The sequence below is a fragment of the Vulpes vulpes genome, chromosome 2 (assembly GCF_048418805.1).
Source record: "Vulpes vulpes isolate BD-2025 chromosome 2, VulVul3, whole genome shotgun sequence".
NCBI classification, from domain to species: domain Eukaryota; kingdom Metazoa; phylum Chordata; class Mammalia; order Carnivora; family Canidae; genus Vulpes; species Vulpes vulpes.
Window position 1 is genome coordinate 26,572,660 of NC_132781.1, and position 17,344 is coordinate 26,590,003.

At 42.5% G+C, this 17,344-nt stretch overlaps 1 protein-coding gene and 1 long non-coding RNA gene across 4 annotated transcripts in view; one reads left to right on the top strand and one right to left on the bottom strand.

The window, feature by feature from the left end:
• Window positions 1-1,114: 1,114 nt before the first annotated feature.
• Window positions 1,115-5,167, bottom strand: TOB1 (transducer of ERBB2, 1). The gene is made up of 2 exons (XM_072747482.1): window positions 4,877-5,167; window positions 1,115-3,050 (listed from the first exon to the last, which is right to left on the bottom strand). The coding sequence occupies exon 2, from the start codon at window positions 2,904-2,906 to the stop codon at window positions 1,869-1,871; it is 1,038 nt and encodes a 345-aa protein (XP_072603583.1). The 5' UTR covers window positions 2,907-3,050; window positions 4,877-5,167; the 3' UTR covers window positions 1,115-1,868.
• A 411-nt stretch (window positions 5,168-5,578) lies between these two features.
• The window catches only part of LOC112917876 (uncharacterized), a 59,715-nt gene continuing 47,949 nt past the window's right edge, over window positions 5,579-17,344 (top strand). For all 3 annotated transcript variants that reach the window (XR_011999703.1, XR_003234570.2, XR_011999704.1), the window contains exon 1: window positions 5,579-6,071. This is a non-coding gene — a long non-coding RNA (uncharacterized lncRNA). The remainder of the gene's footprint in view (window positions 6,072-17,344) is intronic.

Sequence of the window (17,344 nt, forward strand, 5' to 3'; positions counted from 1 at the left end):
TCATTCTGTCCACTCAAGGACAAAGGCCTCACCATGGAGCGGACGAAACAGCTCAGCTTGGTTATTCCCAGTGCTTGTTTCCTTAAAACTTTTTATTGCTCTAAATTGCATGGGTAACAGACAAAAGGCTTTTGTACACTGGTGTCCAAAAAATTCATTTAAGACCAAATTTATTTCACCAGTTACCCAGACAGTGCTGGTTCCTTACTATAAATGTACATTTTTCTTCCAATTTGAGGCAATTTTCTCACCAATACTATGTCAACACTGTATCAATGGACATTTAAACAGTGAAATGACTCATTTTACTTTAAAAATAGTGTCTCCTGCTCCCAACTCATCACTTTAAAACTCCACCCTTACCAAGCCACCCCAATTTGACACATTGCGGGTGAGTAATCTTTGAACCTCCCTTCATCTCCCAAAGCAGCAGGTTGGCTATCCAATAGTAATTTTTTTTTTTTTCAAAAAAGGAAAAAAGTAAACTTTCTTGCTGGGAAAATGCACACAAATACTAACACTAACATTTAGCACTCTGTCCAATCTTGAGTAGAGTTTGATCATAAATTCTCCAACTAAACATGACTGAACTTTAAGTGTAAGGATTAGTAAACAGACCTAATCTTCTTTTTAAATAGTTAGGTCAGCTGCTTTGTCCAAGCAAGGTTTCTGAGCTACTCACCTCCCCAGCAGAAGCAAGAAACTAATCCAAATGGTCTCTCCATATACATTTCAAATAAATTCTCTCAGGTTACATGAGTGAATTTCATTTTATCATCAGACTCTCAGATGTCAGCACACCACAATTTAAAAATTGCCGTAAAACGGGGTTGCCTGCCTTAGCATACCCATCCCTGCTCACAGAGAGATACATGTGGGCTGAAGAAAGTTGCTTAAAAATATACAATAAAGCAGTCCCAAGCATCGGTCAGGTTATGCAGTTTTGATGGGACTTTTTAGGTGGCAAACTACTACTATCTGGTGTAGTAGTGCAACTGCATTATTCCTCCATGATTCTAGGAGTCAGGCCTTTCCACATCACTAGCATTTACAACATCTTAACTCTAGAGGTAGATCTTTGGCAAAGGCTTCAAAACAAAGACAACGATAAGTGTTTTTAATTTTAAAGAATTTTAATACAAACTTAATATAAACTATTTCAGTCCCTCTTAACATGTAAGACACTGACTCAAAATACTTTTATACCGTTTTTTCAAGTATTGCACAATATAGGTACAAAATTAATATTTACGATTACATTTTCTTCCATAATATATAGCAAAAATCTTTAAACCTTTAACAGAAAATACATTTTTTTGAAAAAGCAAATATTCGTACATTTTAATTCCACCACTAAAGGAATATCCTGTACACAATTTTGAGAATAGTTGATGTCTTTAAGATGGATATTTTACAATTTCAGTAAAAAAAATACATGAAGCTGCTGCTGTCACAGGTCACTGTAGTAAAAAGATATAAATGCAATACCGTGTCGTAGAAACAATATATATATCCTCTGATATTTTACAAACTTTGTACTAAATTAAATTATACAATTAGAAAAGACCAATAAACCCACTTATTAGTGCCAATTTTTTATAAAAAAAAAATCAGCCATGTCCTTGCTATATCTTAAATACTGTAAGAGGCCATATCTGAGAGTATACTTTAAAATATACAGTCAGTATAAAATAACTTTGTGCTTGGTTGGCAAATGAAAAATGATGCAGGTTTTATTTTTGTAACCAAGCTTGAATGTATCCTTACTATAAGCTTTAAAAAAAAAAAAAAAAATCTCAAGGAGGTAAAAAAAAAAAAAATCCCCCTTGGGCCCGTGCATTTTAACTTGTACATTTTTTTTTCTTTTTTTAGTTAGCCATAACAGGCTGGAATTGCTGGTTAGAATACTGCATGTTATTTAAGCTAAAATTCAAGCCATCTACAAAAGACTTCTCGTTGAGGCCTCCATAGGCCGCAAACACATCAAAGGCATTACTGTACTGGAGAGGACTGAGGTTAAGGGGGCTGTCACCTGGGAACATTCCATTGGTACTACTACCTTGACCCTGCATATTAGGAAAAATAAATTCCTTGGCATTAGGAGAAAGAGCAGAGGCTTTCTGCTGTTGCTGCTGCTGCGGTGGTGGCGGTGGTGGTGGAGGCTGGGATGGCTGCTGCTGCTGCTGCGGCTGCTGCTGGCTACCCAGGCCAAGCCCGTACAGAGAGTGCATTGAGGAAGAGATGGCTTTCTGCTTCAAGAGGTCATTCACATTCAAGCCGAGGTTGATAGGAGAAGTACGTGCAACCTTGTTGCTGCGGCCACTATTCTTCATTTTGGTAGAGCCGAACTTGGTGGCAGCAAAAGTGGCAGTGGTAAAGGTTAAAGGCTGAGTGGACCGGGGCATGAAGGTAGGGCTTACAGCAGCAGAGTGACCAAAGGGAGGCGACGGAGAGCTGGACACGGATGAGGCTGGGTCACTTATGGGCATAAAAACCTGGGCCTCTGGGTTAAAGCTGTTTTTGATCTCTTTATCCAACTCACATCCATTTTCATTATTATCATCCACATAAAGCACCTTCACTGGTCCCTTTTCACCAATTTGGTAGGAAACCTCAAACGGGTCGATCCAAACACTAAGATCCTGTGGCAGATTGCCACGAACATCATCAATGTCCAAACCACTCTCTTTGGATGCTTGTTCAATCACTGGGTCCACTTTCTCCCCTATGTGTATACATCTAAACCCTGATCCTTTGTATGGCTTTTCAGGATACCAGTGCCCTTCATATTTCTTCTTAAGAAGTCTTTCAAGCTCTTCACCAAAAATGTTGACACGTCTCCTGGGAAGCTTATTGTACAAATATGAAATAATAAAATTTAGTGCTACTTGGATTTCAAGCTGCATAGCTGCTATGCCACAAAGTGAGATTTGTGTTTCAACTCCCCCCCCAACACACACACACAGTGTTCAGTTTGTGGCAGAGAAACAAATTTTCATTCAAAGTGCTGGTACTTTGTAGATTATCCTTCACCTTGAGTGGTCTTGCTCCTTAAAGAAAAACAAAACAAAACAAAAACAAACATGTCCAAATAAGATAAATCTAAGTCCCACAGCCTTTTCTCACCCCCGGAGTAATTTTACTTTTGAAAAAGTCTAATAGGCTAGGAAGTCAGAAAAATATAATCAGCACAAAATAAAGGAATATACAACAGAAAATTGTTTATTAAAGTTCAAAATCTCATGGGACAACTTAGGATTTACAGTTAAAACAGTATTTTTAACCCTATTATTTACTTTTTTTCCCTGAATACAGCTCATATATATATATATATATATATATATATATATATGTATATGTATATATGTGTGTGTATATATGTATATATAAAATCTCCCCCATATGTAGTGTATTTCCTCCCTCAATTCTCACAAGAATATTTATTGGAAACTCTACTCTGCACAACCATCCACCCACCTCCACACACATATATACCAGTTTTAGAAAGTGATCATATTCCTATTCACTAATTTAGATATGGATTCTGTATTTCAATTCATTCTGGATATATGCTGCCTAAATCTGCTGTATGGTTAAACATTCAGACATTTGAGAAGTTAGGAAAATTATTTTAATTTCCAAAGTACGTGAAGCTAAAATTAAAAATACTAAATGAACTGCCATCCTAGTGAACAATAATTATGAACCAAACTATCCTGTATCACTGCCGTCTTAAATATGCTAAGGGCACACAACGTAAAAATCGAGCTTCTCTGTTTTTCCTTTCCAATGTGCATCTTTCTAAATCTGAAAATACCTCTTTAACAGCAAGTATAACAAAAGCAACAATTAATTTCAAAACTCTATTGATTATTCTCTTTAAAGGGCAGGGTTTCTGAGTTTATTCTGATTTTCAAAACCACCTCCCTCCTTCGCGATAAGAGAACAGCCGGAGAGGCTTGTACGATAAGGTCGACCTTTAAACGTTTGCTGGATCAGCATTGGGTGGGGATAAGAAAAGATCAAGGGCAAACAGAAGATATTTGCGAAAGGGATCTATTTGTACACTGAGGTTGATTTAAAAGGACATTTTAAAAAATCAAGTTGGTATCAATCCATCTGTTCCATTTTCCATTATTTGTGGTGACAAAGGGAAAAAAAGGATCTCCGGCTGCCCCCAAACTACACTTTCAAGCCCAAAGCCCAGTGCCGGCCAAGGCAGCTGATTAAGCCAAATTGCTTGACGGTGCAGCCGAGAGAAATTCAGGCTCCGCGAAAGGTAGTTTGAAAGCAACGCCTTAAGCAGGAGTGTGAAGAATTACATAAACAGCCAGTTGGGTCTCATTAGATTTCTGCTCACAGCTCTCGGAGCCCGAGCGCTGGAGCAGCAGCAGCGAGGAGGAGGAGGAGAGGAGGAGGAGCAGGGGAGGAGGGGGAGGAGGAGAGTACAAGTCTCCTCCGAAAACGAGGAGGAGGAGGAGGAAGGCCACGAGAAATGGCAAAGCAGCCACTGGGGCCAGGCGCCGGGCAGGTCGGGGCGCCGGCCGCTCCGGGTCAGCCGCTCCCCTCCCCCCGCCGTAACCCGACCCGCCGCGCCCGCCCCCCGCCCGAGGCCCCGGGGACCGGCCAGAGCCCCGGGAGCAGCGGCTCCCCGCACCACTTCGGGCCCCGCGGACCCCACCGCGCCCCTGGAGCTCGCCGATCCTCCCGGCGCCCCAACCCCCGCCCCCCCTCCGGGCGCCGGCCGGCCCCGCCTCCAGGTCCCGCCGCGCCGGGGCCCCTGCGAGCCGCTCCCCTCCGCGCTCCGGCCGCCGCGCCGCGGTCCCCGAGGGCCCGGGGCTCGGCCGCTGCAGCCCCGCCGCCCCTCGATACTTACGGGCTGCGTCCACCACAGAGCCGGCCGCCGGGCGGGGGAGCAGGGGCGGCAGGGCGGGGGCTCGGGAGGGCGGCGGAGCCCAGCAGGCTGAATGCTACGCGGCGCCGCCGGGCGGACGACGGGGGCCTGGGCGCGGGCCTGGCAGCTCGGCAGCTCGGCAGCTCGGCGCTGTGGCTCGGGGTGGCGGGGCCGGGTCAGGCGAGCGCGCTCGCTTCTCCACACAGCCCGGTGGCCTGGCCCAGCGGCCCGTAGTACGCCCGCTCCGCGCCGGGCCAGAGCTTCGCTCCTTCTGCCGCGGCGCGCGCCCCGCCTCTCATTTTATATGCTCCTCCCCGCCCCCATCCCCTCCCGTAGGGGCGCGCGCGCGCCCGCCTCGCGTCACACAGCTCGGGGCCGCGTAACCATTCCCCGCCCTCCCGCCCCTCACCCCAGACCCTCGGCGGCGGCTCCGCCCCTGCCCTGCCCCTCGACGCCATTGGTCGAGTCCCGCCTGCCCATGTCCTGCCGGGCGGCGGAGGGACCCGGGGACGAGGCCACACCCCTCCGGCTCCACGACGGCCAATGAACCGACGTCCTGGGGCCGCCGTGGGCGGGACTAAGAGGAAACTGGGAAAGGGATTGGGGGAAAGAAGTGCCAGTGAGGGCGACGGTGGTGGGTGGGGCGGCTGACGCCGGGTCCAGGCGAAGAGCCTCGGAGAGAAGGGGGGAGGGGAGCCAGGCAGGTGGCGGAGCGGCGGCGAAGAACGCGGAGAGCCCGAGGCCTCGAGAGGGAGGGGACGCTTTACCAAAAAATGCCCTACGCGAGCGGGACTGTGGCCCGGGAAATTCCCCCCCGTGGACGCGCCACCACATCGGCCCCCGGTGCACGCAGGAGAGCCTCAGAGAAAGGGCGAACTGTGCCGGGGACTCGTGCAGCCGGTTCATTGAATATTAATCACCTCGGGGGCCTAGGCCAACTGCCACCCGGGAGTGGCAGCAGCAGAACCCGAAGCCGCCGTGCCGGGCAGCGGGTGGGGGTGGGGGAGACACAGCACCTGGCCGCACCTCCCGCCCAGGTGACAGTTTAACTGCCTCCGCATCCCTCCGACCTCCCCGTGCGACCCGGCAGCCACTTGGACGCGGGGGTGGCTGGAGACCGCAGGAAGAATCCCATTTTACCCCACACATCCCGGCCCAGGCCTCCGTGCCAAACTGCGTACGTATCTCAGTGTCTATGCATGCGCGTTTTCAGGTGGTACTTTAACCTCAAGACCCATGCACACGGCGCCTTCCTGTAATGCGCGTTTAAGATCCTCTTCGGTTGAAAGAACGGGCGGGGAAAGAGAGAGACTCCCGGGAGGCGGGTAAGCGCCCCCTTTCCACAACCTGCAGCCGAGGGATACACGGAGTTCCAGGGGGAGTGGAGGCCAGCGTCCCTCTCGGCTAAAAATATTACCCACAGGTAGCAACGACGCCTGATTGGCCGCGCTCCTCCCCTAGCGGCGAGGCGATTGGCTGCCTGGTATCCAGGAGACCGACGTCAGACTGGCACCGGGAAGAGGAGAGAGCGAGTCGGAGCCGAGGGGAGCTGGGAGGGGGAGAAAGAGGAGCAATGAATGAAACGCCCAGCGCTGGCCTCCTCTCCCCTTTCCTCTGCGCTCAAGAAGTGCTTCCTGGAAAAACACCAGCTGGGGCTCCGCCTTCCTCTTAAAACGGTGGGGCCTGCGCTCTCAACCTGCTATAAGGAAGTTAAAGCGCGGCTCTCCGCGGGGTGGGGTGTCCGCGGAGCCGGCGGTGTAGACCAGCTGTACTCCTTGGGCGCACACCCGCTTGACTGTTAGGCCTAGAGGCTCTGCGCTTTATGGATGCAAAATCCGGTTGTGGCCTATTCTTCTCCACCCTGACTCTCCTGCCCTCGTGCCTCCACCCGCTGTTCCCCTTTAGAGGGAACCGAATTGATAAAAAAAAAAAAAAAAAAAAAAGGCTATTGCTAAAGTCCCCAGTGTGTGTGTGGGAGGGAAAGGGAAGACAGGTTTGTAGAATGGGTTGAGGGTGGGAGTGGTCATTGTATGGATTCCTAAAACTCAGGCGGCGTGTGTTTTAAGAACATCCAAGTTTTATTCTGATTTTTTTTTTTTTTTTTTTTTTTTTTTTTTTTTTTAGTCTTTGGATTTTTCTGTAACAAGGAAAAGTGGGATATGATGGTGAAAGTGTTGGAAGTGCTTTATTTTCTGGAAACATTTTAAATGAAATGTTTCTCTGCATCAAAATAGTCCTTAGGTGTTTTCTACTTTTTGCTCAGTTGTATCTTTTGTTTCCTATAATGAACATTCATTCCATTTGTTGTAAAAAAAAAAAAAGTGAGTTTTAATTTTTTAATTAGTTGAGCACAGAAATTACAAGAAGCAAGATAGTATATTTTGGGAATGGAGTATCAAGAGAAACGCTTCATTTTTCATGTGCTCCAGAGCATAATTTCTCTTACCATTAGGCAAATAATACTGTACCAAACATCCAGAATTGCAGGACCATGTGTTGGGCCATGTGTCTTGATTTGTAATTTGGAAAATATATCACTATAATTAGAGGAGCATATTAGGCTTGGCTGACATTAAAATGTCTAACCAAAGATAGATGAATTGCCATGTTGTCAACCTTATCTATACTTTTCAAGAATTCTCAAAGGCACAAATTCTCTTTTTTTGCATGTACCCAATCTATAATCCCAGCCTTAAAATTCAAGTGCAGTCATCCAATAGGTTCTGATTAATTATCAATGGCAGTAAATATAATTTTTAAATAAAAAATTTAGATGTCAAAAATGTATGTTTTTGGAACTCAGTCGAAGGATATGAGAACGTTTCAAAGCAAATATAAACACACACGCACATTAAGGCCCCACAGCATACTGGGCAAAGTACTGAAGTGCAGGTATTGGCAGATCTGATTTTACCCATTTCTATGAACCTTCAGTTCTCTCACCTATAAAGAGGGTTGGATACATAATCTCTAATCATCTCTTTCAATTTAAAAATTCCACGTTTAAAACCCAATGCCCCTAAAGTAAATTACAATGTAGTTCTTTTTTAAAAAACAGTTTACAGGGCAGCCCGGGTGGCTCAGTGGTTTAATGCCGCCTTCAGCCCAGGGCATGATCCTGGAGACCCAGGATCGAGTCCCACATCAGGCTCCCTGCATGGAGCCTGCTTCTCCCTCTGCCTGTGTCTCTGCCTCTATGTGTCTCTCATGAATAGATAAATAAAATCTTTAAAATATATATATATATATATATATATATATATATATATATATATATATATATAGTTTACAAGTAAAAGGAAAAGGAAAACCAGATTCATACCCTTCCAAGTCACAGGTATAAAATTTCCTTTATACAAGTTTTACACTTTAAATGCCCTCCCCCCCCCCCCATCACTTATTACCACTTAACATTTACTTTGGAATTAGGGGAGTGAACTGCTAAATGATTATTTTGATTTATGGAGGAAAAAAAAAAGCATTTGATATGAGGCTCCAGGTGGTTATCGCAACTAGATATTCCTGCCTGTGGACAAGTAATAGTCACTGAAAATCACAGCATTTGCCTTTCCCCACTTTGCATTCCACATGACTCCTGGAGCAGTGCCTCACACTGAAGGTAACTATTGTTTGGTAAACAAATATGTTCTAATATCATTATGAAACACAATTCTTGAAAGTGCTGTGAATTATTATCTCATTCACACATATAAACACATATATACTCCCACCTTGATTTCTGAGAGACATGTCCTAAACCTTCAAATTCTCATTGTTTCTTTGTAAACTGAGGATTACAGGAAAGTTACCATCACCTGATGTGTACTTATTATGGCTTGTTTAGCTTCTAGAGAATCAACTTTGTGTCTTGAAAGTTAGCATATGAGCATAATATTTTTATCCTTATTGTCGTTCATTTCTTGTGGACAGTCATGCAATATGAACCATGCACATTTTAAAATTGTTGGTGAGGAACAATTATAAAATAATCACCAAGTTATTAAAAACCAAGTAAACCAATTCTTTCCTAAACATTTTTCACAGGAAGTCACACATTTATGACTGAAGAAACCTCATTGTGGTTTCCTGTGGCTTTTCATATGGGTTAGTGGAGGAGAGCCATTCATTCTCTAAAAGAGATGGGAGCACAGTTGTAATCGAAAGATAACTAGATAACACTGAACATACTCATTTATCTTTGGGACAAGCAATTCCACTGAAGGAATTGGTCCAATAGGAAAATATGTCCTTATAACTTGCTTACTCCCTATTATCTTGATGAGCAAAAATCCAAACCAAATCTTTCCATTTCTTTCCATTAGCAAAGGATAAGGATTTTGGTCTCAGCCAGAGATTATAGTTGCAGATTCTGGGAGTTGATACAGTGTTCACAACATTCTACACACAAAGAACATTAATTGATTAACATTTATTAATAATATTAGAATGCTTTAAATATATGAATTCCAGATTTCACCTGTTGTATACCATGTTACAAAAAATGGTAAGTGTTCAATTATAATGATACATAAATTTAAAGCATAGATTGTTTTACAGCTCTACTTACTCAAATAGAATTACATACATAAAATTTAGTTTATAAAATAGATACATGGTCCAACAATATATATGATGGTTTCTAAGAAAGCTTTACTCTTCTTATCAAAGGAACGTATGTCAGTTACTACTGCTACATAACAAACTATCCAAAACTTAGCAGCATAAAACACCTATTTTATTATGTTCTGAGATCCTGTAGATCAGAAATTCAGACAGAGTACAGGAGACAGATGGCCTTTCTATGCCACACAACATCTGGAGCTTCAGCTGGGAAGACTCAAACACTCAAGAATCATCTGGAGCAGATTTGTCTAATAGAACTTTCTCCAACGATAGAAACATCTATGTTGTCCAATATGATAGCCACTAGTCACCTGTGGCTCTTGTACACTTGAAATGTAGCCAGAGTGATTGAGGAACTAATGTTTTCATTTACTTTTAATTAAATGTGAATTGAAATAACCATAGATGGCCAGCGGCTCCTGAATGGAACAGTGTGAATCTGGAGGCTTCTTCACTTATCTCTCTAGCATCTGGGCTGGGATGACCCAAAGGCTGGACTCCGTTAGCACTGTCAGTTGGAGCATCTTACACATGGCCTCTGAACTCTCCTTGTGGCCTGGGCTTCTCACAGCATGGTAGCTGGTTCTGAGAGGAAGCATCCCAAGAGGGAGTTTCTGAAGATCAAACATTCTAAGAGAGGCACTTGGAAGGTGTATGGCCTTTTACTGATTGAGCCTTGGAAGTCACAAAGCACCACTTCTCCCATATCCATTGGTTGAAGTAATCATAAGTCTGTCTAGAGTCAAGAGGAAAGCACAGAGACCGACCCACCTCTAAAGGGAGGAATGTCAATGAATTTGGGATCCTTTTTAAAAATCACCACTGGGAAACTTCCACCTTTTTTTCTGCCTTAACATGAATCTGATGGCAGGAGCTGCAGCAGCCCTTTTATCACCATGAAGAGGTTGCAAGATAATCACAGAGATAAAGGCTCTGATCAAAGCTTGTGACTATCTCTAGTCTACTTTTTTTTTAAAAAAGATTTTATTTATTCATGAGAGACACAGAGAGAAAGAGAGGCAGAGACACAGGCAGAGGGAGAAACAGGCTCCATGCAGGGAGCCCAACGTAGGACTCCATTCCAGGTCTCCAGAATCATGCCCTGGGCTGAAGGCAGCGCTAAACCGCTGAGCCACCGGACTGCCCTCTAGTCTACTTCTTAAGCCAACATGAAACCCTCCATGACTTTTAGCTGAACATGTTCTCATCAAAAACACTAACTTAACAGCTTTTAAGGAACGTGAACTTGATTCTTTAAAAAAATAAAATTCTATCTAGTCTGAATATTAGGGTTTCTTTCTTTCTATAAAACCTTGAGGGGTGCCTGGGTGGCTCATTTGGTTAAACATCCATCTTTTGATCTCAGCTCAGGTTTTGATCTCAGGGTCATGGTTCAAGCCTCATATTGGGCTCCATGGTGGGTGTGGAACCTACTTAAACAAACACCTGGAAATGCTCTTTGTAGAAAATTTGGAAAACAGAAACGAAGAAGAAAATAGCAATCACCCTTATCTCACCATGTGGTGATAACCATTGTAAGCATCCTGCTCTGATTCTTTCTGAATGAGTTTCTACTACATGTGCAGATTTGTATCCTGCAGGGCACTCAGCATTATGTGGTTTCTATTTTCCCCTGACACTAAGCATTGTCATAATTATCATTTTTAAGGACTGCATTTTCAGATTTAGAATAATTTGATCATTGCTCAGCATGATTAACAATGTATCTGTATAAAAACAATCATATTTAACAAACATAAAAAATATTTTTAAATTTATTACTTAAGTATAGTTGACATACAATGTCATATTGGTTCCAGGTGTACAACATGTGTGTATATATATACATGCACACTTTACTCAATGTTCATCATGGTAAGTGTATTCACCATCTGTCACCATACAATGTTATTACATCATTGACTATATTGTCCTTGCTATACTTTTCATCCTCTGATTTATTTATTTTATAACTAGATGTTTGTACCTCTTAATCCCCTTCACCACTTCACTCACTCCTTCCCTCTGGCAACAACCAGTTTGTTCTCTGTATTATGGAGTCTGCTTGGTTTGTTTGTTCATTTGCTTTGTTTTTTAGATTCCACGTAGAAGTGAAATCATATGGTGTTTGTCTTTCTCTGATTTATTTCATTTAGCCTAATACTCTCTAAGTCGATTCATGTTGTCACTAATGGCAAGATTTCATTCTTTTTGTGACTGAGTCATATTGTGTGTGTGTGTGTGTGTGTGTGTGTGTGCCAAATCTACTTTTTCATTCATCAATGCACACATTTTATATATAAATCTTTAACTACATCCCTGTTATTTCTTTGGGATTGTTCCACAAGTGTATTTACTGGGTCAAAGCAAAGGGATCTTTTTTAAGGATCTTAGTACATAATGAAAATCCACTTTCTGGAAAGATTGTACTATTTTACACTCTGTCTCACCACATATTGACCAATAAGATTTTTTTTTAATTCTTAGCTATTTGATAAATAAGATGGTATCTCTTTGTTGTTTTAATTTACATTTCCTTGATCTTACGTAGGATGAACATGTTTTCACATATTTCTCAGCTCTATATTACTCTTTCAGTGAATTTTCTAGCAATACCTTTTCTCCACATTTCTATGAGAGATCTTTGTATGTTTCTCTTTAATTCATTTGAGCATCTTGCATACTGTATGCCAAAATATTGCTGAACATGACTCTTTTTATAAGATTTATTTATTTATTTATTTGAGAGAGTATGAAAGAATACAAGCAGGGGGTAGGGGCAGAGGGAGAGGGAGAAACAGACCCTCCACTGAGCAGGGAGCCTGATGAGGGGCTCGATCCCAGAACCCTGAGATCATGACCTGAGCTGAAGGCAGATGCTTAACTGACTGAGCCACAGGTGCCCTCCTGAATATGATTCTGATCTTATTTTTTTTTAAAGATTTTATTTATTCATGAGAGACACACAGAGAGAGGGGCAGAAAGAGAGAAGCAGGCTCCATGCAGGGAGCCCAATGTGGGACTCAATCCTGGGGTCCCAGGATCATGCCCTGGGCCGAAGGCAGGCGCTCAACCGCTGAGCGACCCAGGCATCCCATGATTCTGACCTTAAATTTTATTTTCGAACTTGCCCAAATGTTATGTTTTATTTTGTATTTATTTTTTATTTTAATCACTTGGTGCTCATCACAACAAGTGCACCCTTCATCCCCATCACCTATTTTACCCATCCTCCCACCTACCTCCCCTCTGGTAACCTGATGGTAAACTGGTAACCATCTGGTAAACTGATGTTTGTTCTCTAGAGTTCCATCTGTTTCTATCCCACATTTAATCCATTTTGAATTTATTTTTGTGTATGGTGAAAGAAAGTGGTCCAGTTTCATTCTTTTGCATGTTGTTGTCTGGTTTTCCCAACACCATTTTTTGAAGAGACTGTCCTTTTTTCCATCAGATATTCTTTTCTGTTTTGTTGAAGATTAAGTGACCATATAATTGTGGGTTTATTTCTGGATTTTCTATTCTGTTCCATTGATTTGTGTGCCAGTACCATACTGTTTTGATAACTACAGCTCTGTAATGTAACTTGAAGTTTGGAATTGTGATGCCTCCAGCACTGCTTTTCTTTCTCAAGATTGCTTCGGCTATTTGGGGTCTTTTGTGGCCCCATACAAATTTTAAGATCATTTGTTCTAGCTCTGTGATAAATGCTGGTGATATTTTGATAGGGATTGCAATGAATGTGTGGATTACTTTGGGTAGTATAGACATTTTAACAATATTTATTCTTGCAATCCATGAGCATAGAATGGAATTTCATCAGTGTTTTATAGTTTTCAGAGGGTCTTCTACCTCTTTGTGGAAACTTGATTTCTTATGTATTGTTTAACTTTTTAGCATTTGGTCTGATTCAAAGGTTATAATTTTTAAAGATTTTATTTATTTATTCATGAAAGACACTCACAGAGAGAGGCAGAGACATAGGCAGAGGGAGAAGCAGGCTCCATGCAGGGAGCCCGATGTGGGATTGATCCTGGGACTCCAGGATCATGCCCTGGGCTGAAGGCAGATGCTCAACCGCTGAGCCACCCAGGTATCCCATCAATGCTTTTAAAAAAACACAACAGTTCTAGTGATATTTACTCAATTTTCTTTATCCTTGATCTTTCTGCCACACATCACACTGTTTACTTGAAATATTTCCATTTGATTTTGTGCATTCATGTGCTGATATAGGATGTACCAGCATGGCTCCCACTTCTTATTGTCTCAGCTGTAGTTGAACAGAGTAGAAAAATTAGGAACTTGAAATGACAGAGTGTTTAAGTCCTTCTCTGCTGGGTGTGAGCTGAGTATTGCTACACTGAGTCTCAGCCTTTGTGTAATGAATAGAAGCAATAACTCCCTCTGACCTGTGTGAGGATCTAATGAGATCATGCCTATGAAATTGCTTGGTGGGCTGTAAACCCCTACATAGATATTAACATTGTCTTCCTTCCTCCCTCTCTTCCTCTTCCTCCCCTTCCTCCTCCCTTCCCCACCTCTCCCCTCCTCTTCTCCTCCTTTCCTTCTTATATCCAATGGAAATTTGATTCAGTTCAAGTAAGAAAGTATGTGAAATTGGCTGTAAACTGTAAGTGGGTATCATACACTCTCTTCTCATATACAGTATCCCCAACTCTGTCACTTCCATCTTCAGAATATTTCTCAGAACCTCACACCTTGGTGTTTTAGATTGTTACTTAATTCTTAGGTTATCTTCCTTTCCATGGGTTTATGTCCCATCTCCTATGTTGGATTGATTCCAAGCATTTTTATGTCTTTGCACATGAGCTCTGTAGAGCCTTGCAGCTTATCAATATTGACTGATTGATGGCTTTGCTCCATAGTTGTCTGATCTAATGAAAGAATATAGACTGTTTGAGAAAGGGGAAGGGTATTGATACTCTGGAGAAGAGGCTGGATAGGCAGAAGCCAGATTACTGAGGGCCTTGTGTTTGGATATTGGGAATTTTGCCTTTTACAGATGAGAAGATATTAAGTGATTTTTCAGTAGGGAAATGACATTGTTGGAATTCGGTTTGGAACATATTTTATTTAACTCTGGATCCCAGAGCCTAGGATAGCACTCGGTATGCAGGAATTGCCATCAATCTGTGTTCAATTGCTTTTATCACTAAACAGAGTATTCTTCAATTGTTTGATTATTCTGAAGATGAGATACTTTGTCTTTTAGGGAGGAAGTAGATCACGTCTGTAGACCTACCAGTATTTCTATCCATCTTGGTACAAAAGAAAAAGGATCAATTCTGTGGCAGGGTTTAAGCCAAAAACTTTTGGTTTCTGGAAAACCTAAAAACTTTCTGTGGGAAAATTCTGCTGGGGCAGAAGATTGGTTTCTTCTGCCTCAACCTTTTCTGTTGTGCTGAGTATTTGTTACTACTTTAGACAACCCCTCCTGGGTTTTGTTTGAGCATCCACCCCTCTCCCATTCTCCATTCATCCCTCTCCTTTGGGTATTAACTTCTAGGCTGGAGACAACTAGAACATGGCATTCTCCTGGCCATTGTGATGGGTTCAGGGATGGTCACTGACCTAATTAGGCCAATCAGAGTCAATAACTCTCAACTGTGTTTGAGATGTTGGGAATAAAGACTGTTTCCCCATGAAATGTGAACCTGGAAAAATCCATTGTTGAGGCTTCTGGGGCCATCTTAGTACCATTAGGAGAGAGACTGCTGCAAATTCAGCTAACATAGGCAAAACATGGAGAAAAAATAAGTACCTGAGGGTGCCTGGGTGACTCAGTTGGTTAAGCGTCTGCCTTTGGCTCAGGTCATAATCCCAGGGTCCTGGGATTGAGTCCTGCATCAGGCTCCCTGCTCTAAAGGGAGCCTGCCTCTCTCTCTCTCACGAATAAGTAAATACAATCTTTAATGAAAGAAAGAGAGAAAGAAAGAAGAAAGAAAAAGAAAGAAAGAAAGAAAGAAAGAAAGAAAGAAAGAAAGAAAGAAAGAAAACCTGATAAAACCTTTAAGCCCCTACATCACCTCTACCTGGACTTTATGCTACAAGATGTCCCAAAAGAGAAGAGCCTGAGCAAAGGGCTTTGTGCTACCACTTTAACAGACAGTGAAATCCTAGGGAGCATGAGTGAAGGACAAAGGGAATAAAGCACCAAAGGAGAGAGAACCAATCCAAGGTTGCATCATTGAGCCAGCCACTGTGAAGTACAATTGTTTGATCCCACCATGGGCTAGTCCTTCAAGAAGCAACATAAACTGTGTCCCAGGGCAATCCACTGGAGAAAAGAAATGGCCAAGAATTAATTCAATAGTTCCCATTTTCCACTGGTCAAAGGATGCATATTACAGGCTATTAACTCTCCCACATTTCTGGGTTTGGAATATTGGAAGACAAGCAGGATCCTGCATCTCCGTGTCAACTGGGAAGTCTTGAGGCAAGAGGCCATTGACAAGGTGTGAGCTGAGAAGCTGTCAAATTGTGCTGTCAAATTATGAAGTTAGAGCCTGTGCAGCAGCTGGAGGGAGAGAAGGTGAGGCCAAGAGAACCTAAGTAGTGCCTAAGAGGCACCTCAGATACTCCTGAGTTAATAATAAGGCCCTTTTTGGCTAAAGCCAGCTGGGTTAGGTTTCTACATAAGCAACCTTGTGTTTACAAATTCCATCTCCCCACTCCCTAGACTGCTGTAACACTCACTGCCTGGGCCATTCATTTGGCATGAAAGTGTGCGCTGTCTTTTTGTTACTTAACGATCTTGCACGTCCTATCCAAGAGAGCTGTGTGGCCGTGAGGGCAAGGCAGTAGCCCTGTGCCTGTGCCATTCACAGAATGCTTAATAACTATTTGGCTGAACTGACTTTTTCAGATTCATAAAATTCAGCATTCTGCTATTTGGCCGCTCGCATCCCAATGGGCTTCTCCCGGTGTATGCTGACTTTTTTAACTTGTTAAAAATTTGTCGTTTGGGCAGTACTTACACAATGAATCACCACATGATTTCACATGCCCAGTGGCATTTGGATTCTAAAGTTAAATCACTGTTCTTCTATTCTCACTCTGGTTAATATGAAAAGATATTAAGGTGCAGAATAGCTCTAGAAGATTCGATATTGACCAAAACTGGAATTCTGGAAGCTAAGAGTGAGTAGAGAAAACAACCAGAAGGAAATAATGAAGTCATAGAATAATAAGCATGATTTGGTAGATACCTGTATTCTTGTAGGACTTGCCAATGATAGATATTCTTTTCAAACATCTATGGAAAAGTTTAAAATTGGTTGCATAATAGAGCACAAAGAAAATGTCCATAAATTCCCCAGAGTAGAAACCTTCTGACCTAAAAGTTCCAAAGAACATTAACACTAGAAATTAATGACAAATGTAAAAAAAAACAAAAAACAAAAAAAACAAATCCATTCACTTTCAATTTTAAAGATTTTTATTTATTTATTCATGAGAGACACACAGAGAGAGAGCCAGAGACACAGGCAGGGGGAGAAGCAGGCTCCCCTTGTGGAGCCCAATGCAGAACTCTATCCCAGGACCCTGGGATCACAACCTGAGGGGAAGGCAGACTCTCAACCACTGAGCCACCCTGGTGCCCCTATTCACTTGCAATTTTAAAGCAGTTTTTGCAATAGCTTTTGCATTAAAGAGGAAATCAGAACCGAAATTTCTGTAATTTGTAGTTAAGTAGGAAATCAAATTTGAAACATGGATCACTTTAGAATAATGACAGAATAGACACTACCCACCAAGTTCTATATGACGCACAGAGAGTGATAATTGGAGGGAAATTTATTA

What these genes read in the sequence shown, in the direction of transcription:
- TOB1 (XM_072747482.1), bottom strand. Translation starts at nt 2,906, where the DNA reads ATGCAGCTTGAAATCCAAGTAGCACTAAATTTTATTATTTCATATTTG.